Source organism: Hemicordylus capensis, chromosome 2 (assembly GCF_027244095.1).
Source record: "Hemicordylus capensis ecotype Gifberg chromosome 2, rHemCap1.1.pri, whole genome shotgun sequence".
In the NCBI taxonomy this organism is placed as follows: Eukaryota; Metazoa; Chordata; class Lepidosauria; order Squamata; family Cordylidae; genus Hemicordylus; species Hemicordylus capensis.
The window spans coordinates 30,477,858-30,502,834 of record NC_069658.1 but is presented as its reverse complement, the minus strand read 5'-3'; the positions used below and the strand labels follow the sequence as shown (position 1 = coordinate 30,502,834).

The following is a 24,977-nucleotide window of genomic DNA, read 5'->3' as shown; positions in this document are numbered from 1 at the left end:
AAATGAAGAATAGCCTTCATTACTTCAGTAATGGAATAGTATTGAAGAAGAGTCCAAATAGATGCAGGCTGCTATCCTGTGTACACTTACCTGAGAGTAAGTCTCACTGCAACTTATTTCTGCGGAAATGTGTATAGGATTGTGTTGGCAACCTACTAAGCTCCATACCTTTCTTTCCAGACACTACTGCAAAAGTGTAATGCTTGAAGGTTGCTCTTAGTTTAAGGAAGTAGAGTTGTATCAAATATTCTCTGCTTCAGAATAGGGATTTTATTTTAGGCTTGTAAGCAGCCACTTTCTGGTTGCCTGTGACAAATTAGGATTTCTTCCAGGTGACCATGCAGGAGCTCTTTGCAGAAATTGACTTCAGTTTTCTGTCTCTTCCTCCCCTTTATAGGCTACAAATAACTAATAGGTATATGTGGACAGGAGTGTTAGTGTACACACACACACACACACACACACAGAGAGAGAGAACGAACAAATCTGCAAGTCTATTTGCTTAGGCATTCTACAAAAGCCCCCTCTCCCCCCCATGTTAAATATTCCCCATGTCAATGCAGACAGCTGAGCCAAGCAAGCCTCAGGAATATCTAGAGTGGAAGAGTAAAACCTTATTGCCACCATTCCTCGATCAGCAACTGGGTGGAGAAGTTGCAAATGCTCATGGCCAGAGAATAGGGCCTTCTGAGATCTGTGACATCTCTCATGTAGGGCTGTTCCAGCCACTTCGTTGTAGCACCTTAGTCTGTTGTTGCATGGCTGCTGTGCAGTTTAATAACCCTAGAAATTGGGGTTGGTGGCATGATTCCCTCTGTAGTGTGCGCACACAAGTTTTTTGATATCCGCTCAGTTAATTTTAGATCCCTCTCAAGTTGAATCAGGAAGGTTCCACTTTGATTGCATGTGTGCACACACTGCCTTGATACTGCTGCCCAGAACAAAACTAATTCTACAAACAGATGAAAAAAATTAGAGGGAACACTGGTGTGGGGGAGGTTTTACAGTACAACAGAGTTAACAATTAGTCCTTCCTTCCATAAAACTTTATGCCATGTGTAGGAATAGTCCTATATTCTACATTAATGAAGCCTCAGTTTCTCTTTTTTGTATTCCATTAATAAAACTAGGAATTAAAAATATATAGTCATCTATTAATTGTAATAAGAAAGGTCCTTGGTTTGGTCCTAAATCTGTCTTATTACTTCTAGGAATCTGCTCTTGAAGATGGGTGTGATGGATATCCCACTCTAACAGAATACGTGCAGGATTTTCTAAACCACCTTGCTGAACAACCAGCTTGTTTTGAAACTGAAATAGCACATTTTTCAGAAACGCTAAATGGTTGCGTCACTACGGACGAAGCATTACAAGAGCTTGTTAAACTCATTTACCAACAGGTAACTTGTGTGTGTGTGTATGTGTGTGTAATGGATAGGTGGCTCATAGCAAATATTTACATGCCTGTTTTGTGCCACAGTAACAAGAAATTTATCAAAACATTTGATGTGATAAAAAGCTTGCACCAGTGGATTGTGTCCACACAGTGACTGGAACTCTGTCATTCCCTTCCCTGAACAGAGCAAAAGATTTGCAAACTTGGGATAGAGTGAGCTTGTTCACATGTCAGTTCCCCTGCTAACTGGGCAAAGAGGCACCTTTTTAAAGTGATCATTTTATTTAGCATGGGGAGAGCAACTGGCCCTATGAATCCTCGGCACAGCATCCCTCCAGTGGCTGTTGCTGGTGTCTACCTTATATTTCTTTATAGATTGTTAACCGTTTGGGGGACAGAGTACTATCTTATTTTATTTACTTTTTCTGTGTAAACCACTTTGAGAACTTATGTTGAAAATCGGTGTATAAACAGTGGTAGTAGTATGTCACATGGTGGCACTAGCATTAAAGCTTGCCTTCACATGCTGTCTCTTAGCCTGGGGAATCTTGACTTCGCACACTGTCTCTTAGCCTTACCATCTTACATACATCTGCAACATCTGTCAGTCTTTCAATAGATCCACACTCTGTTAGCAGAAGTGATTATTACATAAGAAGTCCTTGCACCAACATAGCTCTGCTCTGCTAAAGGTCTGGGTAGTGCCCAGTCACAGCTGAAATGCCTCTGTACATGGAGGTTTTACCATATCCCTCACAATAAAGAACCAGCTCATTGTAACAGCTTTTTTCAAACAGTGGCCAGACAGATTGAGCATCTCTTGCCCTACCAACACACTCTCTCTCTCTCTCTCTCTCTCTCTCTCTCTCTCTCTCTCTCTCACACACACACACACACACACACACACACACACACAAAAAACATTAGTAAGGACTTGTCAGCAAAACCTTGAAATGTGCAATTGTTGCTGTGGATAGTAATGAATTTCGTAATACAACATCCTTACATTGTGCCCATCATGATCCTTGGCTTTGTTCAGAAATTCCTCACTGTGTGTTCAGTGAACAACAACAAGAGTTCTGTTTTATGTACCCTTTATACTTGGGAGTGAGGTGCTAAACCACCCTAAGTATCTGGGCAACAAGTTAACAAAATATTCTACAGTATCACCAATCCATTCTCTATTACCAAAATGCATTGTATCATTTTTGTACAGTCACAATTTTTAGAAGTTAATTCCTAGACTATTCACAAAGTTTAACTCTGATGTTTGCATAAGAGAAGATAGATTTGGGCAGCTGAATATCACTGATAAATCAGTATGTTAAAGTGGGACTTCTTAGCTGAGAGAGAGCAATCTCTTCATTTCAGTTGAGCCACTGATCTCTTAAGAATAAGACATGTCCAAACCAGTTTGTTTTACTGAAAATTAAATTCCACTGAGTCCACAGTGGTGTATTGACAAGTAAATGTGCATATAATTTCAGGGTTAATCTATTTATGGCATTTAGACAGTGAACTAGTAGCTGTTGGAACAGTGTCACTTCTTTACTTTTGAATTGATATCTCTTTCAGTAATGAAAAATGCAATTCCATTTATGCACTTTGGCCTCGTTATTCATTCATCCTCTCTAATAAAACGCTTGGTGTCCGTCCGTGGACGGACACCAAGCGTGTGTCCGTGCCTCCCTGCCCTGTTCTGTGCCTGCGCAAAGCGCAGGCGCAGAACAGGGCAAGGGAGACACGACGGCCGGCACCCGGTGGCCATCTTGGGCGGCCAGAAGCGGCCGCCCCGAAAAAGCAGGGTGAGCGGCGCCGGCGAACACTGGCCGCCGCCGCCTTGCCCAGAGGACACCCGCGGCGACAAGGGAGAGGCCCCAGGGAGCAGAGGACCCGGCCAGAGCTGCGGGCGGCAGCGGGTGGCGGGCCCGCTGGAGCCGCGGGCCGCCGCGGCGGTGGGTGGCGGGCCCGCCGGAGCCCTGGGTGGCCGCCCCGGCCGGAGACACGGGCCGCGGTGGGTGGCGGGAGGGGGAATGGCGGCGGAGGCCCAGACCGCCGCAGGGAGACGGAGGCCGGGACCGGGGGCCGAGCGAAGGCCGAAGTAAACAGAAAAGCAAAAATACAGCCTCCGCCGCTGCCTCTGAAGTCCCACCCTCCCTCTCTCCCAGCTTCCAAAACCACCTTACCCTGTCCCGTTACAGTTGAGCAAAGAAAGTCCTAAATTTAGGAGGGAGAGGGGAGCTCTCAAGCAGTGCTCCTCCCTCTTCAAAGGCTCTGCCCGAACTGGCGCTTGGGGCCGAAAGGACGCAAGAGGCGTCCTTTCAGTCCCAAGCGCCAGTTCGGGCAGAGCCTTTGCAGAGGGAGGAGCACTGCTTGAGAGCTCCTTTCTCCCTCCTCAATTTTGGACTTTCTTTGCTCAACTGTAACGGGACAGGGTAAGGTGGTTTCGGAAGCTGGGAGAGAGGGAGGGTGGGACTTCAGAGGCAGCGGCGGAGGCTGCATTTAAAAAAAAAAAAACAGTAAAGGGGAGAGGAAAAGGCTAGCGCCCATTATTATAACGGGCTTCAGAACACTAGTTTATTATATTTGTCCAAACCTCTGTGTCTGGGCAGTTTATATGACCAAAGCAGAAGGCCACTCAATGATTTAAGATGCATTTTGAAAGATGATCAAACCTTGTGAGCAAAGGTACATAAGATTTCTCATCATGCTGCATCCTGTAGTTGTCTTTATGCCCTTCAATAGACTAGACTTTGCATTTGGGAATCACCTTTTCTGATGCTGGTGCTGCATGAATGCACTGCATAATATTTTCTATAAAGGATTGCAATTGTCGGGGAAGAGCCCTTTCTACCAAATAGCAAAGTTGAGGCCTTTTGAAAATGAGGACAGAGACCTCGAATTGAACTCTATCAATTAGGAGACTCAGTACAGACATCAGCAATCCATGTTCCTAAGGTAAATAGCCTGTTGTGTGCTTATGTTAATTGCTTTTAGTTTTGTGTGTTCCTTCAGTTCAGGTTTTAATTGCTGCTTGTTAAAGGAAAGTAAAAATAACTGGTGGTATTGCACTTCTCATGGGTTTTTAAAAAAAATCTGTGTTAGAATTTCTGCCTAGGGCAAGCGCAGCTGTTCATGTCTCTGTCTGAAGGATGGAGGTAGCTTAAGTTAGAGGAATAGTGTACACAAACCATATTGCAATTGGGTTTTGAAAAGTATTTATTTGGGCCATAGAAATCTTTCAAACTGTATTATAAACAGTTCACCTTTATATTTATGGATATATGAAGATCATGATTATATTGCAATTCGTTCCTCTACTGTGTTCGGTAGCATCCTTTTAAAGTCTGTTAGAGTTAGGGATGTGCATGAATCACGTTTCAAGATGCAATTTGGAACACATCCCCTGCCCCTCTAAAATGGAGGAGAGCAGGTACATACCTGCTCCTCCACTGCTTGCTGCAACTTCATGAATTGGCAGTACTCCTCCCAGCCATCTTCACAAGCCAGTGACACTCTTTGCCCCCACACATGTGTGGCAGCTATATGCATGCTGGCAGTGCACGGGGCAGCTGTGGGAGAGTGCCACTAGCACATGGATAGCTGGGAGGAGCACTGCTTATTCAAGAAGTGGTGGCAAGCAAGTTTAAAGGGGCAGGGGATGTGTTCCAAACTGCATCTCAAAATGCGATTTGTGCACATCCCTAGTTAGAGTACTAAATTCATTCATTCTGGAGAACTAGAAAGAGGTACCTTTCAAAATGGTGATACTCTTTGTATTAAGCAGAAGCAGAGCCACTGGCCCTATACAACCCCAGCACAGCATCCCTTCAGTTGCTGGTATCTACCTTGTGTTTCTTTTTAGCTTCCTCTCCCCAAAGGGCTTACAATCTGTCTTCTCATTTCTATGTAAACCACTTTGAGAATATTTGTTTTTGTTGAAAAGCAGTATATAAATAGTAAAAGAAGGGCCACTGTGGGGTGGCAAACCACAAGCAACCTGCAGTGAGAAAAATAGCACGTCAGTATTCTTCCATGGGCAATCCCTAGGACATGGCACTTTCAGTTCCTACTTTACTCCCTCACCATAGCTTTCTAAATGTTGGAATCAATAGCCATCCATTTATTCCCATTTTGGGAAGATTTTGAGAGATAAATTGGGCACAAATAGTGAGCTAGGAGTGTTCCAGATCTCCAAAGTCTTCTAAGAGCCTAGAGGACATGAAAGGTAATATCACAGCATTAAGGTGTTTGCTAACATAAGGGAACTATTGCTGCTGAACAAAATTCAGAGCATTTGCTATGAATCCTTAATTACAACACTGTTCTGGACAAAGACCAGGGCTGCAGTGCTTGTGAACCTCTGTGCTGTTTTATTGGGGGAGGGGAGTGTCTTAGATTATGTTTTCTCTCCAGAATTATACCTACAGAAAGATTGGAAGCAGGCCTTGGACTTGTATGCTCTATCTGTACGCCACACCATAGAGAGATACAGACAAGGAGCAAGGATCCTGAGTTTATATGCAGACTTTTAATGATCCTGTGAAATAAAACTCTTGGCTCCTTTTCTCCCCACAAAAGGAGATAAGAGTTTGCAAATCTGAGGCCTACTCCCAGTGACCGGGGCGTAACTACAATTAGGCAAGGGGAGGCGGCTGCCTAGGGGCCCCCATGCCTCGAGGGGCCCCCCAGAGGCAAGTCACATGACTATATATTGTGAAGTGTGTGTGTGTGTGTGTATCAGCCAGGGGCCCATTTTGAATTTTGTCTCTGGGCCCACCACTCCAGCCTTGTTACGCCCCTGCCAGTGACCCTCCATCTTGTGGAGGAAAAGTATTACCTGAATATTCTGTCTGTTAACAGTAATGATCCAGGTATGAACCAATTCCTTTTTGGCTGGAATTGGAACAATTCCTTGTTCGGCTGCTAGTCTCCTCTCTAGAGTTCACTCTTTCAGTGCATAACTCTTCTGCAAGAGCTGGGTCTCCTTAGAGGGGAGACAGCTCATGGGAGTACTGGGGCCCTTAAAAACAGCCGTTGATTAGTGATTCTAGGTGAGTTGGAGATTTCTGGTAAAAATTTTGTGGTGGGATATCCAGAAAAGCTTTTCAGACAAGTATTAAAAAGTTGCTAGCCCATGAAGTTTTGTATCTTTTAATTCCAATTTTTCCTTTGTTTGGAAGGCTACATCTGTCCCAAATTTTTCCTACATGGGGGCAAGGTTGTGCAATTATCTTTCTCATCATCTCACCATTACTCCACAAAGTGGCAACTTTAGACAATTACTGCTGCGCAGGTTAGTATATCTTTGTGTTTTTATAATAAGAAACTGTTGTGCCCCAAATTAGCTTGCTTTCTTGTTTTGTTTTGTTCTGTTCTTAAACATGTAGTTCAGGGGAGATTGCCCAACAGGCTTTCAGAATAATTTTTTTTTTTTTTGCAAGAAGTTAATATTTCAGACATTGTTGCCCTCTTTGCCTGTTAGGTTTAAAAAAAAATCTTTTGTGTATATCCGGGGTGTGTGTGTGTGTGTGTGTGCTTTAAAAGGAAGAAGGCAGGTCTGACCTGCCCCTCTGCCGCTCCTCCACCACCTCCCACTGTGGCTTCTAGAAAATAGCTGCATTTAGAAATGGCATGCTTTTAGAAAATAGCTGACCTTGGTGGTTGTTTTTTACTATTAATCCCCACATAGAGAGAAACAAATCTTGCAATGTGAAAATGTATACTTTTCACGATATGAATATCTTAATGAGTAAAGAATTTTGAATTCTGTAGTTCGTACAGAAGTTCAGCATTTTTATAGATTTTTGTTATAGAATATACCTAGACATACTTCAGTACACTATATCTGTATTATTCATAATGCACTGTGTCTTTCACACTTTTCTAGATTTAGCAGCACTTAATATGCTTACTATATCATATTCATAATGTGTCATGCTTTTCACATTTTTCTAGATTTAGCAACATTTAATTTAATGTGCTTCAACATACTTTAGTGCTGGAAAATATAGTGCATTCTCATACACTAGAGACTTTGGTATGAATCTGTGTTGCTGCTAAAAGGAACAGATTTTTGTGTGCTTATATAGAGAAATCATTGTGCACTTTTTTGTGTGCACGTTGATTTAAATTAAAATGCTTCTAATCTTTATTTTTTCATTAAAATCCTGCCTTTTCTCCAGGGAGCTCAGTACAGCACAAATGGAGTTTACCCCCATTTTCATGATAACTGTGAGGTTGGTTAACAGGAGAAATGGTGATTGGTCAAGATCATTTTGTGAATTTCACAACTAAGACTTCAATCCAGATCTTTGTGTTTGCAAGCCAACACTCTCTCCACTATGCCACACTTGTACACTGGCATTCATTATAGAGGGGAGAGACACAGGGAGAGAGAGGACCTGTATGTTGCAGATATCGATTCAGATGCATGTATGTCTGAATCCTTGTCGGTATGGGTGCTGGGCCATCTGCTTTTGGACATGGAGGGCAGATTCTACCCTCACTTTATTTTTTCCCCATAGGAATGAACAGCAGCTATTCATTTATGTGGGAGGAGAAAGTAAAGGGATGTATTCAGGAACACTTGAGATGGGAACTAAACTCCCTCCCTCGCAATCCTGGTGACTCCAGTATCTGAAGAGGGAGGGCAGGTTTTTCCCTCCTTAACACTATGTTCCATGTGGTATCCCACTTTACTTTTATCTCATAAAACCCAATGGAAGCTTTTGAAGATGAGTAGAGCAAGCCCCTATATGCATAACTCTGCCTTGGGTTCCCATTTTTGGCTGCAGTAGAGTGTGACGGAACCCAGGTACTGGCAAAACATACTAAGAAAGGGTACACATTAATAGGTTGTACTGATTGCACTGATCTATTTGAATGAGAAGCTCATTACTTGAAATCTGTGATATATAATTGTTTCCTTTATACATCATTCTATTTTAATAATCTTTTAGTTATTTTCCCTTAAGTTTTATTTTAATATTGTCTTGTGTATAGCTAGAATTGGTGAATATTGCAAATACGACTGAAAATGAAATTTTGATTCAAAGGTGTCTCTTTTAGGTGTCGAACAGAGTTCGAAAATAGAGAAGAAGCAGCTAAAGGAGATGATGCTGCCCGGAAAAGATTTCATGCATTTGTGCTATTTTTAGCTGAACTTTATCTAAATCTGGAGGTAATGTATCTTTCTGCCGTGGTCCTCCTGTTATCCCTAAGACTGACTGTGTGTGTTTGAATTTGATTTCTTTCTCTTTTCCTCTCATGCTTGCATGCATATATGCACATTAGATGCCAGAAATACAGAAATGTGGTATTGAGCTGGGAAGGACCTAAGGATATTGTAATGGAGCACTATAAATCAGTGGAAAATGACAGCCTGTCTAATACGCTGTATTTGTATTAGAATACAAATATTCTACATCTTTGGTTTAGGTCTACTCTTATTTATTTACATGGCTTTACTAAATCAGTGTATAATTTGAATTAAAATACTACCAAATACCTCAGCCCTTGTCAAGACATGGTGGTGCCTTTGGCAAACTTTACTGAGCAACCAAGGGCCTGCACCTCTCCATTTTGTTGCCATAAGTAGAAAAGCTAGACTTTTTCTTCTTCTCATTCTTCTCCCCTGCAACCCCAAAACCAAATCAAAGCTGACAAGAGGAAAGAGCCTAACCTGGGTATCTCAGGGTGTGTGTGTGTGGTTACCCAGATAACAGAGTTAGTTCAGCATTCTAGGGTGGTTAGGAATGCTGGCATGAATCTGCAGGTTGTGATTTGCACGGATGTAGCAATGGTTGTACCGTCCTAAATGTTTTATTTGCCAGCAGACTAGGTCCAGGATTGGGTCGCTTAAACACAAGTACTGTATTTCAGCACAGTTGGGTCATGAACCAAATTGTTTCATTTCCATTGCATTGGTTTCAACAGGCTACTATAAAATAGTACTTGCCTAGAGTGATCTCTCATTCAAGTAACTCCCAAGAGGAAATGCCTATTTTGTTCAATTGGGAGTGTCTGTGCAGAATAATGTATTGTGGTATTATTATTTTTAAATTAAAGACAAGGTTAAAGGGGAACATGTATTTTGCTGGCTTACTGATGGCAGGTAGAAAGCGTTGCAAACCATGCAGCTGGAAGGATGACCTTCCAAGTGAAGCCAGAACAGAAAGGGATTACATGTCAAAATGTTAGAATCATGTGCCCCTGTTTTGAAATAGTAATCACTCCTGAAATTTTTGAAAGCAGTCCAGCCCCTCATACATACTACTTTGAGAAACGCTTATATTCTAGCACACAGATGAAATATACAGTGTAGGCCTTTCTATGCACATACATGTTTTTCTGTTCATGGGAAGAATTTATCTGGGTTTGGGCTTTTAATTGGAAGTCGAGCAGTTGCAAGTGCACAGGTTTCTGACTGTGAAACTACGAAGTGCTGTAGAAGCTTCCTGGTCCAAAACTGAGAACGGGAAAGCCCTGTTAAGACCTTGCTTTTTGCCAAGTACTCTCAACCCTGGCATTGTCTTGGGCTCAAATGAATTGGGTTGTACTATATTGGTATGAATGAGGTGTTTCCCTGGGTTTTAGATCTCCATTGTTTCCATGGCTGGATCAAATGGTCAAGAAAATGCCAAAAGCAAATGTGGTATAGCATAGCTAATTTTTCAGCAGTGAGGAGAAGGGGTATTTGACATACTGTGTTGAGAGTTCTGTCTGAAATGCAACTCCTCAAAATTGCCATGGTTTCACTCCATCAGATGATGGTCCAATTTATTCTCTGTGTATGGCTTGTTTTGCATAGAAAAACAATACTTTAAACATTTGTGTTTTAATAACTTCCATTTTCTAAAGTCCATAAACAAGTGGTTTTTGTTATGAAAATTATACTTTGAATAGATCATTAGAATTTATATTTATGTACTTGTTCACATACAGATTTTTTATATTTATAGATTAAAGGAACTAAAGGTCAAGTAACCCGAGCAGAGATTCTTCAGACTGGACTGCATGAGTTATTAAACACACTGTTTGCCAATCCTCTGGACAGCAATTTGATCTGTGCAGTAAAGCTACTGAAAGTATGATATTTTTGTTATTTTAGGTTTTATTCTAAATCTGCTTGCTCTGTTGCTTTTATGCCACGACATTTGTTTGGATGTTGTTTTTAGACTTTTTATCATAGTGGATAGAGTGGCAGATTTGGACCAGTGAAATGGGTTCAAATGTTTGCTTATCCAGGAAGCTGACTGGGCACATTAGAATCTCTGATTAACCTACCCCAGAGGCATAGCTATGAATATAAAATCTGATAGCAGCATGTATGCTGATGCACTTCCAAGCATCTGAAGCCAAATAGCATGCACCAACCCTTTGGAACCATATGGAAGCAGGCACTCCCAGTTTGGCTGTCTTTGTGCTGCTACATGCTTCCAGTGCAGGGGGGAATCTTCTTTACAGGAAGTGGACTACACCTCCCAGCACTCTCTGCATGCCTTCTCAGCCATTGCTGTGGCAGTACCATCCTCTGTTTTCCATAAAAGAACCCTCTCCGCACCAGAAGTGCAAAGTACTGAGCACTGGGAATGGCCGCCTCCATATGGTTCCAAAGGGCTGGGGCACGTTGTTTGGCTTCAGATCTTCATAACTGGAATGTACACAAACTGCTGTTCATGCACTGGTTTGAATACGAACCGGTTTGTGGTTCACTGAATCAGTTTGGCCGTTGCACAAACTCGTTCAAGTGGGGCACCAAGGGGACCGGCTGCAGCACATGACTGCTGCACATGTGCAGAGACCAGTGCGTGCAAGTTGCTGGGTGATCGCTGTTGCAGCAGGAAGCTACATGGAGCAGTGGAAACACAGGTAAGGACCTGCACTACTCGCTTTTATTTATTCATTTAAAATATTTCTATAGCGCCCACAACTTGTGTCTCTGGGCAGTTTACAATTAAAATCATTTAAAACATCAAATCAGTTAACAATTTAAATCATTTAAACCCAATATTAATCTAATTAAAAGGCTGGGTGAATAAATGTGTCTTCAGTGCCTTTTAAAACAGTTGCCAGAGATGGGGAGGCACCTCTTAAAGGTGCCACTTGCCAGTCCCTCTCCCCCAGTGCCCTATTTGAATTGCTTAATCATGTGTCGGCTGAACCAAAAAACTGGTTTGCCAAACCATAGATCAATTGTATTTGAACCAGTGCATGGACCGTGGTTCATGCACATACCTACTTAATAAGAACAGTCCTAAAGTATGCCACCTTGACCTTCTTGGAGGAAGGGCAGGATATGCTACATAACAATTTCTGTGAAATTACATTATGTTTAAGTAGTTTGTCCAGTGAACAGCATAAATTACTCTAGTTCTCTGAGTATAACTGCTATTCTTACTACCAAAAAAACCAAAACAAAATTTGTAGCAGACGTTAGGGTTGCTCCCTATATCATGACCAGAATGCATAAACAGGAATGAACTTCAACTAAGTTCTTTCAAAGCAGAGTTTAGTTTTATTGTTTCTTCATAAAAGTACAACATGATTTATATGTTTGAAGCAGAAGGGCCAAATTGAACCTTGTTTGAGTTTATTCCAGTCTTCTATGAAATTAAGTCTTAGCTTGTTACTTGACTAATACATGTTGCCACTAAAGTTATTCAAAATGTATTAATAATTTTTTAAAAGTTTGAAGACTATACATTATCAGTGGCATTACAGCCCTTTGACTATTGTAGGTCCCTTTTGAAAGACATACAGAATAGAGAGTTTACATTACTTCAAATTCTGCAAAAAGAGAGAGATAACAGGAAGCGATTACCCATCCTAGTAGATGGCATAAATATTAGAATATTTTAGACTTCATGGACAAACAAGAGTAAGTCCTAATGTAAGTGCCACCTCAGTCCAGTAAACATTAACAGCATGCGATCCAGGCCACTCATTTCCATGGCACTTACGTTTGCTATATTGGCATCTTCTTTAGGGATGTCAAAATGCTTTTGAAATTGGTTCGTAGTGCAACCAGCAATCGCAGAAAATTTTCTGACTAAAGACACTTTCAAAACATCCTTGCTTGCCTTCCCTAGTTGACAGGGTCGGTGCTGGAAGATGCATGGAAAGAAAAAGGAAAGACTTACATGGATGACATAATACAGAACATTGAAAATGTTGTCTTGGATGCAAGTTGCAGCAGGTAGTAAGATAACGGTTTCCTAGCTTTCTTTTATTTAGGCACAAGTTGTTCCTTGCAATTTTTAAGGTTACATGGTCAAATAAAGCAGGACGTTAAAAGCTTTCTGCTCACTTCTGTACTTGAAATATTTTGGGATCTATAGCACCAATTTATGCTAAAATATCCTCTATAAGTAATACTGTACAGCTCCTTTCTTGACCAATTCATCCTTTTGTAATCATTAACTACCAGGCTCATAATTGATTGAGTTAACACTAAAATAAATGTGTGTATTGCAAAACCTCAATGCAAGTGTCTTTTGGGATCTGTTATAGGTAGATGGTTTCTCTTTTCTCCTTGCACTATCCTTATAGTTGCCCAGGATGTGATAGGTTTCCTGGAGCACTCTGTATTCATTAGTTACTTATCCACCATCTGTTGAGCAACATTCAGGCTGGGTTTGATTTGAATTAAACTGCAGCACTTAGGCTTGGTGTGCAGGAAGGGGGAGGGATATCATTAAAGTCTTAACTTTTGATATCGTGGAGTTAAATCCTATCATCAGAAAACTTTAAAGTGCAATCAAGAGAACCAAAATAATTCTAAAAAACACAAGCATGCAGCCACAGAGAAGCTAGTCAATAAAACCAACCATAATAACCAACACCAAGGCCAACAAGATTAATTAACCACCAAAAGATTTGGGTGGACAGATTTCCTCTGGTGCCTGAAAGATGGCAGAATCAATGCAAAGGGAGTTCAGCAAGCAGGGCACAACCATAGAGGACCCCTGTTAATTGAGCAAAGAGGCACCTTTAAAAAGTGGTGATCTTCTTTATATTTAGCAAGGGGAGGGCAACTGGCCCTATTCAGCCCCAGCACAGCATTCTTCCAGTGGTTGCTGCTGCTGCCTACCTTATGTTGCTTTAAGATTGTGAGCCCTTTTGGGACAGGGAACTATTTTTATTTATATATTATTATTTTTTCTATGGAAGCCACTTTGAGAACTTTGGTTGAAAAGTGGTTATATAAATATTCATAGTATTGGAGAAGGCCTTATTTTCAGTAACCTAACTTCAAAGGGTGTCTGGAAAAGAGCTCCTAAACTATGATTTGGGCTGCTGAATAAGTTGATATGGCACAGGGTAGTCCTTCAGGTACTCTGGTTTCTCAGACCATATAAGGTTTCAAAGGTCAATTACAGCACTTTGAATTTGGCCCAGAAACAAATTGGGAGCTGATATAAATCGTTGACAGATAAAATATGCTTGTTATGGCGAGTCTCAGTTGAACCTGCTGAAGTTTCCCAAGACCTTTCAAAGGCAGTTCCATCTTTAGTGTTGTAATTTGGCTCTGAAGAAATAATCTTGCCTATCCATTTCTGGCCAAGTACAGGATATACATTTAGGTAACTGTTCTTGACTACCACAGGGATTTTTAGGTCCATGTGTGCCATCATTTTAAAAAATCTTTATTTAATATTTGCCACTGATTACTAATGCCTCATTTTGTATCAGTGATTACATTAGAGTGTTAACGATTTCATGAGACTTTTGTTTAAAATATTTTAATCTGAACTAGTTGACCTGCCTTATTAGATTGCCTTTGGTGATCAGTTAAGATTGACTTCCAGATTAGGTTTTTGAGCAACTATGAATAAATTCCCAAATGCGGGCTTCTGATTGCAAGCAATGTGAGCAAACCTCCCACTAAGGTTAGGAATGTAGTAACTTTTATTTTGTACATTTTGTTTTACAGAGATGTTAAGCAGATGCTTCTGAAACTAGTAGAACTGCGGTCAAGTAACTGGGGAAGAGTACATATAACTTCAACATATAGGGAAGCAACTCCAGAAAATGATCCTAACTACTTTATGGTAATGAATAGTTACATTTTTCTTGTTTCAGATAGGTTTATCAAAGTATACATGGAAATGCTGACCATGATAGGTTAGTGGAAGTGCTGACTGATAAATCGCTGTATTTTAATTGCAGAACGAGCCAACATTTTACACATCTGAAGGTGTGCCTTTCACTGCAGCGGACCCCGGTATGACATCCATTTTAATTTTTTTTTCCCCTATACCAAAAATAGTTGTAGCTTGATCAGTTAATGAAGTCAGATTTTAACTCTGTTATGAATATGAACTGGTTCACTGGTTACAGGTAAGCAACCTCTCTTTTTCTCATTTGTCAGCAAATTGACAGAAACTAGCAAAAATTAAAAGGACTAAGGTGCACTCTTTCCATGATAACCATGAATGGAAGTCCCATAGTGTCTCCCTGACCTGCTATTGTCCTACTCACCCCTTTTCATTACCTGAACACCTTTTTGTGCAAATGTGAATTTGTACCATTGCATCCATGTGTTAGACACTTGGTTAATTTCATATGATATTTTCTAGCAGAAGCTTACACTTCTCCACTTCACAATCTTGTATTACAATCCTTTTATCCACTTTTTTTGTGGAGAAGGAGCACATTTTAGTACACTGCATTTAATTTGGTGGGTCGGGGGACAGTACATAGGAGCAGTGTGTAAATCCAACTTTTTAGGAGAAATTTCAGGAGAAGACAGCATAATGGGGAAACTTTAAGTACCGGGAGTGAAAAAGAATACAACCAAGCATATGGGTACATAGGAAGGTGCCATATACTGAGTCAGACCATTGGTCTATCTAGCTCAGTATTGTCCTCACAGACTGGCAGCGGCTTCTCCAAGGTTGCAGGCAAGAATCTCTCTCAGCCCTATCTTGGAGATGCTGCCAGGGAGGGAACTTGGAACCTTCTGCTCTTCCCAGAGCGGCTTCATCCCCTGAGGGGAATATCTTGCAGTGCTCACACATCAAGTCTCCCATTCATATGCAACCAAGGCAGACCCTGCTTAACTATGGGGACCGGTCATGCTTGCTACTACAAGACCAGCTCTCTTCTGGGCACCCTATACCCCCAAGTATATGGTGCCTTTAGGCTGAAAACTTGCATTCAGGCTTCCATAATTCCCTTCCAGGGATGAGTGCCTCTAGCAAAGAGGTCTCCCATGAGCCTCTCTGTTTCCGCTTTGCAGTTTGGAGAAGACCATTGTTTCCCTTTTTACAAATGGCATCAGCACTGAGACATCAGCTTGGGCCCTGGCTATTTAAGAGAACGTCTTCTTTGCTATGAACCACACACCCATTGAGATCATCTGGAGAGGTTTGTCTATAGTTGCTACCAGCTCGTCTGGTGGCTACTTGGGGACGGGCCTACTCCATTGCTGCCATGGCTTTGGAACACACTTCCTGCTGAAATAAGAGCCTCCCCATCTCTTACAACTTTTAAAAAGGCCATCAAGACACATTTGTTCACCAAGGCTTTTAATTAGATTTGTTTTAATAGTTTTAATGTTTTAAATTTTAATTGTTGAAATGTTTTAATCTTATTGGTTGTTTTTATTGTTTTGTTGTAAACTGCCCAGATAACTTGCTTTGGGGCGGTATAAAAATGTGTTAAATAAATAAAAATGGGGTGGAGACTTTTCTCATAAACTAAGATTAGAAGAAAATGGGGGGCGGGGGGACAAAACCCAATGGGAGTGTTTATCCAAAGCTGCATGAGACAAAACTCTGTGTGAGGGCTTAGGAGAGAGGTGGCATTCTCTGCTGTTGGATGAGGACATCTCACAAGCATTATCCTTCCCATGTGCTCCAGTAGGCAAGACTGTGATAATTAGCAAAAGCTTAAATGGTTTGGGAAGGAGACCATCTTCTAGTCCTGCATCCTGGTCAAGAGACAGCCTTTTCCTCCTTTCTAGCCAAGCCTTCTCTTTGTTCTATCCTGTTCTTGTCACTTCCCCCCTACTTTTCTCCACTTCCCCCTCACATTCATTATTCTTAAATGTTTTCCTTTCCCTTCTCCCTGTCTTTTCTCCCCATGGACTGGATGTCAGGCAGAATCTGGCATGTTCTGTTCCCCAAAAGGAAGACTTGGACTTTTTCTCTGCCAAGAAAGCCATCCCAGCACGTGGCTTCAACTCGCTCTACTTTACAAGTACAACGACGACCATCAGCGCTCATAGAAGGGGAGAGAGAGGCGGCACACACCAATGGAAGGCTCTTCGGATCAGATGCAGCACAAGAACAGGAGCAAGCACAAGCAACCAGCCCCTGCAGATGCCAGAGTGCCCTTGGACCTCTTCTCGCCCTTGCCAGAGCCTCTGAACCCTCCAGCGGGGACTCAGGGCCTTCCTGCACCCACAACATGGCCTTCCAAGCGGCATTCCTCTGCCACCAGCACCACTAACAGCATGGGCAAGCCTGGTTCCCGGGAATAATAGACAAGTCTCTATCACAATGCAAAAGGGACAGATTGGGCAAAAAGATAAGAACATGGATTCCTCTTCTTTGTCCTCCTTCAGCACTCCTAAAAAGAAAATCTAAGCAGAAAAGATCCCTTAGATTTAAAAAGAAGGAAAACGGCTGAGAGATCAAGTCTCTCCAGCACACTCCTCTGCAATTTTGAAGTATGACTCCCCAGATCTCCGTCCCAATGAGCCTGATTAGAATCTGACCAACTCAGGATCCATAATTGATTTTCATGGGCCAGATAGTTTCCCGGATTACCCTAATACTCCCATTCCAGGGACAGAGGACCCAGATATTGAGATGGACTCCAGGAAAGAGGGAGAGTGGTCAGATGATCAAAAAACTGAGCCCCTATCCAGATCCTTCCACCAGAAGACTTTACACACTTATTCCACAAGGCCATCAACACTCTTGGTCATCAACAAGCAAATAAACTAGAGCAACTACCACCCTCTAGGGCGACTGGTGTTTCCAATGCCAAAACAACATGATCTACTCTTTCTGTTCCCCAACTGTTTCTTTGACACAGTTAAGCAGGAATGGAAGGTGCCAGCAGCAGATAGAAAGCCTAATCTGGATTGTGATCCATTGTATCCATAAGAACTGGGTTTCTGCGCCTGCGCAGGGACCTCCCGGGCTGACTAGCTAGCTCCTCTTCGCGCCCCGCCCGTCTGCACGTGCCTTGCAGCTTCCGTTGGAATCGATGGTTGGGGCGCCTCTCCTTCAGTTTTCTCTTGACCGCCAAAGCGCTTACACCTCTTGGCTGTTGCTCCTCAATTGTTATCAAAAATTTGACTTCGGACTGTTTGACTATTCTCTACTGAGCGGATTAATTGGTTTGACTTCAGAACGAACAACGGACTTGATTTTGGGACTCTGATTCTAACTACGAAGTTTGTACAGGACGGTTTTGACTCGGAACGGCAAACGGACTTGATTACAGACTCTGCTTTGTTTGTTCCTAAGATTGTTTACTGAATTTGACTCGGAACGGCATTTGGACAATGGAAGCTAAGAAGACATTCAAACGGTGTGAAAAGTGTCGAGCAAAGTTGCCTTCGACTGATTATCACAACGCCTGTTTGATGTGCCTAGGAGAGAATCATAACACGGCAGCGTGTAAGATATGCTGCTCGTTTTCAAAACAAACTAGACAAAATAGAGCTCTCAGGCTTCGAGCTGCGTTATACGAGGAGGCACTTCGACCGCCAACTCCTCGTCCGTCGGCGTCGATGAGTTCCGGATCGACATCGGGAGCTTCGGTGTCGAAGGAGTGCGGTGCGTCAAGCTCCCCGGGATTGGGTTCCAGTGGGTCTGCTGATACGCAGTCTAAAACCGCTGTTGACACTCTGTTTAAGAAACCAAAGGAGGTTTCAAAAAAACGGAAGCATAAGGATAGAGATCGTCATGCTTCTGAGAGGGAAGGTCGCCATCGTGAGGAGTCTCGACATCGAACTCCCTCACCTACGGCAGCACAGATTTACGACGTGGACTCGGCTGAGTCCCCTACAGCCTCGACGTCGACACTTTCGGTATCGACGGTCAGGATGATTTCAGCTTCGACATCAACTTTAGTCTCGACATCGACACCAGCGTCGACATCGAGATTGGACCAAGGCAGTCTGGGACAGGCATCGACATTGGAATCGACGTCGATGTCGACATCGACATCGGCATCGAGGCATTTGCAAGTCTCGGCATCGGAGCCTCCCATAACTGCCCAGGCGGTGTATGCCATTCCTCCGTCGGCGTCCACGGTGCCGGAGCAGATATTGAATGTGAGCACTGCTCCTTCGTCGGTGTTGACGGCTTCGACATTGAGGAGGATTCCTCATCTTTTGTCACCGGCATTGATGCCGGCACAGTCCCCCTCGACGCCGAGGACTCCGAGTCTGGCTACACACGGGGACGGACTTAGAGAACTGCTGGAGTCGAGTTCGAGTACCCCCTCGGGTGCGACGTTTCGCGGCTTCCTGTCGACAGGCTTAGACGAGGGTCCTGGAGGTGGTGAGCTGGCTGATCTGCCTCATGTTGCCTCACTGACACCAGCAGTGGTCCAGGATCCGAGAACCGATGTCGGATGCTCTACGATGCTGCAGCCAACTCATTCCTGCGGTTTCCGCCATGGTGTGCCGGATGATTATGCAGAGTTCTTGCGTTGGAAAGCGGCACAGGTAGAAATGCAACCAGTGCAAGGGCTGCGGAATTTTGTGCAGGCTGGACAACTTGCTCAGCCGCTGCTGCAGTCAGAGCATGCAGACCATCAGGGGCCGTCTGTGAACTTGCCTATACAAACACCATTGGTGCAAGTTCAAACTTACCTTCCAGAGAATTCACAGTTACCTGTGGTCCAGACGAGGATGCCAGAAAAACCTGCTGGGAAAAGAAAGAGGAAAGCAACACCTCCTCCTTCTGAACCATCATCTTCACCCTCTGATGACAGTGAGGACGATGAGTCGGGACCGGCCTCTGACAGAGATGATATCAGTCGTAGGTCGGACCCCCCTTCGGATGTGCCACCAAAACTATCCACCTCGCCAACTGAGGAATTGAAAGCTTACCATGTCCTCATAAGGGACATCGCTGAAGCCCTGGGCATGGACGTAAGCTCTCCGGATGCGGACGTTGCTGACCCGGTCTATAATATGATGAAGCGGTCTAAGACTTCGCATCCTGTTGCCCTCACCATGATTCCTGGGATAGACAAGGCTGCGAAGGTGGCATGGGACTCAGTGGGGGTCGGGGCTCCGACTTCCAAGCGCATTGAGAATTTGTATAGAGTGACTGAAGGAGAGAACTCTTACCTGTTACGTCATCCTATACCGAACTCCTTGGTTGTCAGTTGCGCTTCATCCACCAAGAGTGGACACCGTCATTCCACGCCTGCTGACAAAGAGGGGAGGAAAATGGACGTTATGGGTCGAAAGATCTATAGCACCTCCAGTTTAGCAATTCGTATTGCTAATTATGCGGCGTGTATGGCACGCTATAACCATTTACTTTGGGATGCGCTCTTACAGGATTCATCCTCTTTATCTCCGGAGGACTTCCAGTGGAGATTTAATGATGTGTACGAAAGAACAACGGCAATAACGCGCCAACAACTGAGCGCATTCAAACACTTGTCGGAGACGGAATCGAGAGCAATGGTGACGGCAGTGAGCTTGCGCAGGCATGCGTGGCTTCGCTCAGCAACCCTGCAGACAGACATGAAGGAGAAAGTCGAGTCCTTGCCATTTGACGGCAAAGGCTTATTCCATGAGGACACGGACACGTCAATGGAGACGTTGAAAAAATCTAAATTCACTGCCCGCACCTTTATGGTGCCTTTGAGCGGTTCCAGCTCAACTGCAAGGAGCCGCACTTATTATCAGAGAAAGAGTGATCGGTATCGGGACCGCAAAGAATACCGAAAGCAATTCAGACCTTACCAACGCAGTAAGGGCTTTAACCAAAAACAAAAAGGAAAAATAGCTCGTCAAGGCGACAAGGACACTTCCAGCAAGAGCTTTTGACGGGACTGTTCGTCCACTGCATCAGTTTTGCAGCAGCCAATTAAGTCCAACGCTACAATCCAGGACCCACTACATCGGCCCTGTAGTTGCCAGGATCAACATCAAACTGGCAAGCCATGCGCCAGCATGGCACAACATAACATCCGACCGGTGGGTACTAAGAATAGTGCAGACTGGATATGCGTTGGAGTTCGAGACAAGGCCTCCCTTCTCTGGACTGGTCTATACGCCGGCCACAGAGGTGTTGCGGGAGGAGGTCAAGGTGCTGCTGGAGAAACAGGCGATCATGCGGGTGCAATGGGCGAACAGACTGACTGGCTACTATTCCCGGTATTTTCAGATACCAAAGAGAGACGGTGGAATAAGAGCCATAATGGACCTGAGGGGGCTCAACCTCTTCATTCGGACCAGGAAATTCAGAATGGTGATGCTGCAGGGAATTCTGCCTCTGCTGGTGAACGGACAGTGGGCAGTTACTCTGGATCTCAAGGACGTTTATTTTCATATCGGGATACAGGAGAGTCACCGCAAGTTCCTCCGGTTTACAGTAGGGGCACAGATCTATCAATATGTGGTGCTTCCATTTGGACTTTCTACTGCGCCCAGAGTGTTCACAAAGGTGATGGCGGTGGTTGTAGCCCACCTACGAACTCAGGGCTTGAGGCTGTATCCGTATTTAGACGATTGGCTCGTGGTGAGCCACGACAGGAGTTTACTTACCCGCCAAGTGCAGATGCTGCTAGCCTTATTGGAGTGCCTCGGCATCAATGTGAATTGGAAGAAGTCGAGACTCGAACCCATGACTCGAGTGAACTTCATCGGAGCGGTGCTGGACTTGGAATAGGCCAGGGCGTTCTTATCTGCGGAAAGAATTACCCAAATGCACGAACTCATACGTCACTTTCAGAGGACTCCACGGCAGCCAGCGGTTCAAATCCAGCGGATGTTGGGTTTGATGGCATCATGCACCGCAACGGTGTCACACACGCGCCTCCGCATGCGCACATTGCAGCATTGGTTTCTCCACAACTTCCGACCCAATGTGGATGGCCAGAATATGCACTTGACATTACCACAACATGTCCTCGCCAGCCTGGGGTGGTGGCTAGACATGGGCAATTTGGGCAAAGGAGTCGAGTTTGTGTCCAAGGAGCCCACCTCCCGGATAACGACAGATGCCTCGATGGCGGGCTGGGGTGCGCATTGCGCCAGCGTATGCGTGCAGGGGACATGGACCCAGTTGCAGAGACTTCAGCATATAAATTACTTGGAGCTATTGGCTGTGTTCCAGGGCCTAAGGGCATTCGAACCTATGATAAGGGGACGAGCAGTACAGCTGGAGTTAGACAACACGACGGCGATTGCCTACCTCAACCATCAAGGGGGGACAGTGTCACTGTCTCTTTGCCTACTTGCGAGAAAAATATGGGACTGGTGCATTCAACATTCAATTCACCCGGTGGCAATACACATAAAGGGTGTAGACAACTGCTTGGCCGACAGGCTCAGCAGGGACATCAGTTTCAACCAAAGACACGAGTGGGAAATCAACCCGATGTATCTCGACAGGGTGTTCGAGATCTGGGGGGTCCCATTGATAGACTTATTTGCCATGGTTGCCAACAAAAAGTGTGTCAATTATTGTTCGCGTGCGGGCATAGGCCAAGGATCCCTGGGGGATGCTTTTCAACGGGCCTGGAAGACGGGACTGTTATATCTTTTCCCCCCGCTGCCGTTAATGGGCCGTGTGGTTGCGCAGATATTGCGGGACCAAACGAAATGCATACTTCTGGCTCCATGGTGGCCGCGCCAGCCGTGGTTTGCCTCACTTCTGGGAATGTCTCATTCAGTGTTCCACAAGTTCCCCAAGGCTCCAAACCTGTTACAAAGAGAACACGGAAAGGTGTTACACCCCGATGTGCACTCTCTCAAGCTGACCGCTTGGAGAATCAACTATTAAACAACATCTTACTAAACAGTAGGCGTGCGTCGACAAGACACAGTTATGCCTGCAAGTGGAACCGCTTCAAGAGTTATATGAGGGGGAAGAGTGTCACGCCATTGCGTGCGACCCCTCGGGATGTGCTATGTTACCTGGCATCGCTCAAACTGAGTGGATTGGCGAATGTCTCCATTAAGCTGCATTTGGCTGCAATCTCGTCAAAGCACAGGGGATGGGATGGGTCCACGGTTTTCTCCCACCCGGAATGTAAACGTTTCCTGAAGGGTGTTAATAACCTTTACCCGCCTGTGCGCAGCCCAATGGAGCAATGGAGTCTGTCTTTAGTACTCTCTGCCCTAACGGAGGCACCTTTTGAGCCACTGGCGACTGTTCCACTGAAGTTTCTGACCTTGAAGGTGGCATTCTTGGTAGCCATTACATCGGCTAAGAGAGTGAGCGAGATGACGGCCCTGCGGATGGATAGACCCTACACTCAATTCTATCCACACAAGGTTGTGATGCGTCTCGATCCGAGATTCCTGCCGAAGGTGGTAACAGATTTCCACTTAAATCAAGACATAGTGCTACCAACTTTTTTCAGTAGTCCGGAGACGGACTTAGAGAAGGCCCTCCACACGTTGGACGTACGTAGATCACTCCTATACTATTTGGAGAGAACTCATGACTTTAGGAAGAGTAAAAAACTTTTTCTCTCCTTCCGGGGGCGTAGCAAGGGCCGTCCAATCTCTCGCCAGAGACTTGCTCACTGGCTAGTGGAACTGATTTTCCTCGCCTATAAAAGCCAGAAGATAACACCGCCAAAGACGGTTCGGGCTCACTCTACTAGGGCCTACGCAACGTCTGCGGCACATCTGTCAGGCATTAAAATGGCAGATGTCTGCCTGGCGGCGACATGGTCATCGCATCTACCATTCGTAAAGCATTATGCTCTGGATCTGTGGATGGCTAGGGAGGCGAATTTTGGAAGATCGGTGTTGAAACGTGTGTTGGCATAGCTGGGGGTCATCTGCATCCGCCTCCTTATGGGGTAGCTTGCTAAACACCCAGTTCTTATGGATACAATGGATCACAATCCAGATAAACAGGTTGCTTACCTGTAACTTATGATCTGGATGTGATCCGTTGTATTCATAAGTCCCTCCCAGCCGGCCCCGCTGCAGAATGCCTGGACTAGTGGATGCTGGTGTACGGATCGTCACTTATATGGCGGTCTGCGAGAAATCTGAAGGAGAGGCGCCCCAACCGTCGATTCCAACGGAAGCTGCAAGGCACGTGCAGACGGGCGGGGCGCGAAGAGGAGCTAGCTAGTCAGCCCGGGAGGTCCCTGCGCAGGCGCAGAAACCCAGTTCTTATGAATACAACAGATCACATCCAGATCATAAGTTACAGGTAAGCAACCTGTTTTTCCTCTAGTTAATAAGTTTTTATAGCCTTACAGAAAAGGCAACTGATAGGTTTCAGGTTCCCCACACTGATGCCCCCATAGCAGCCCTGTTTTCAGATGCCATTCTCCCTCAGGATGGGGGCACCGCACTCAGAAACTCCAATGAAAAACCAATTTGAGTTGTCTCTAAAGAAAGGACATAAGGCAGCCTCACTATCTGCACCTCTACTTCTGCCTCTGTTATTGCACAGGCTTCCCTCCTCTGGGTGGATGAGCTACTCAAAACTCCCCCCACAGACCTTGGCTGCCAAAAACAAACACTCCTCAAGGTCCAAGAAGCTCGAGCATTCATAGCAGATGTTACCTTGGACTCCATCTATTTTGCCTCACGCTCTATGGTGATAGCAAGGAGAAACTTATGGCTCAAATACTGGCAGGTGGACTCTGCCTCCTGCACAAATCAAGTTGTGGTTCCCTATACTGCAACAAAACTCTTTGGCAATAATGATCTTAAAGAAGTTCTAGTAGAAACCAAAGAGAAGAGGAAGGCACTCTCTTCAGTTCATTGTAAGGATGATAGACGGCAGCCGCAAAGGCCTTTCCAGCCCTTTCGTTCTCATTTTTGCCCTCAGAATAGGGATTCCAGACCTCAATATCTCATTCAGAACAGACAGTGTGCCGGTGCCAACAGACAACAGACATATCAGACCAATGGGTTCTCAACATCATCTTGCACGGATACAAGTTAGAGTTAACCGCCCTGCCCCCCACCCGGGACTGCTTCCTTCAATCACTTCGGACCTGCTCTTCTACTAAACACACCAGTCTACAGTGAGCAATTCAACGCCCAGTATCCCTCAGTGCAGTAGAAAGTGTACCACTTCATCAGAGGGGCAGGGGAATTTACTCTTAGTTTGTTCTCTGTGCCCAAAAATGACGGTGATTCACTGTGCCCAAAAAAAAGACAGCGCTCTCAGGGCCATACTGGGCTTTAAATTTTTGAGCAAATTCATCCACTGTATAAATTTCAGAATGGAGACCCTAAAATCCATTGTGGAATCCCTACACGATTCTGACCTCATGGCTTCTGTAGACCTGGCAGAGGCATACCTTCATATTCCTGTCCATCCAGTGAGCTGCTCCTTCCTCTGCTTCAAATATGCAGGCCTTCACTGCTAGTACAAAGCACTGCCCTTCA

The 24,977-nt window shown here is 44.5% G+C and overlaps 1 protein-coding gene across 8 annotated transcripts in view; it reads left to right on the top strand.

The window, feature by feature from the left end:
- Positions 1 to 24,977, top strand: part of PAIP1 (poly(A) binding protein interacting protein 1) — a 41,540-nt gene that overhangs the window by 6,771 nt on the left and 9,792 nt on the right. For all 8 annotated transcript variants that reach the window (XM_053296410.1, XM_053296412.1, XM_053296407.1 and 5 more), the window contains 7 exons: positions 1,212 to 1,400; positions 6,580 to 6,692; positions 8,468 to 8,579; positions 10,360 to 10,485; positions 12,490 to 12,596; positions 14,334 to 14,451; positions 14,570 to 14,624. In XM_053296410.1, the coding sequence (XP_053152385.1) occupies positions 1,212 to 1,400; positions 6,580 to 6,692; positions 8,468 to 8,579; positions 10,360 to 10,485; positions 12,490 to 12,596; positions 14,334 to 14,451; positions 14,570 to 14,624 (820 nt within the window). The remainder of the gene's footprint in view (positions 1 to 1,211; positions 1,401 to 6,579; positions 6,693 to 8,467; positions 8,580 to 10,359; positions 10,486 to 12,489; positions 12,597 to 14,333; positions 14,452 to 14,569; positions 14,625 to 24,977) is intronic.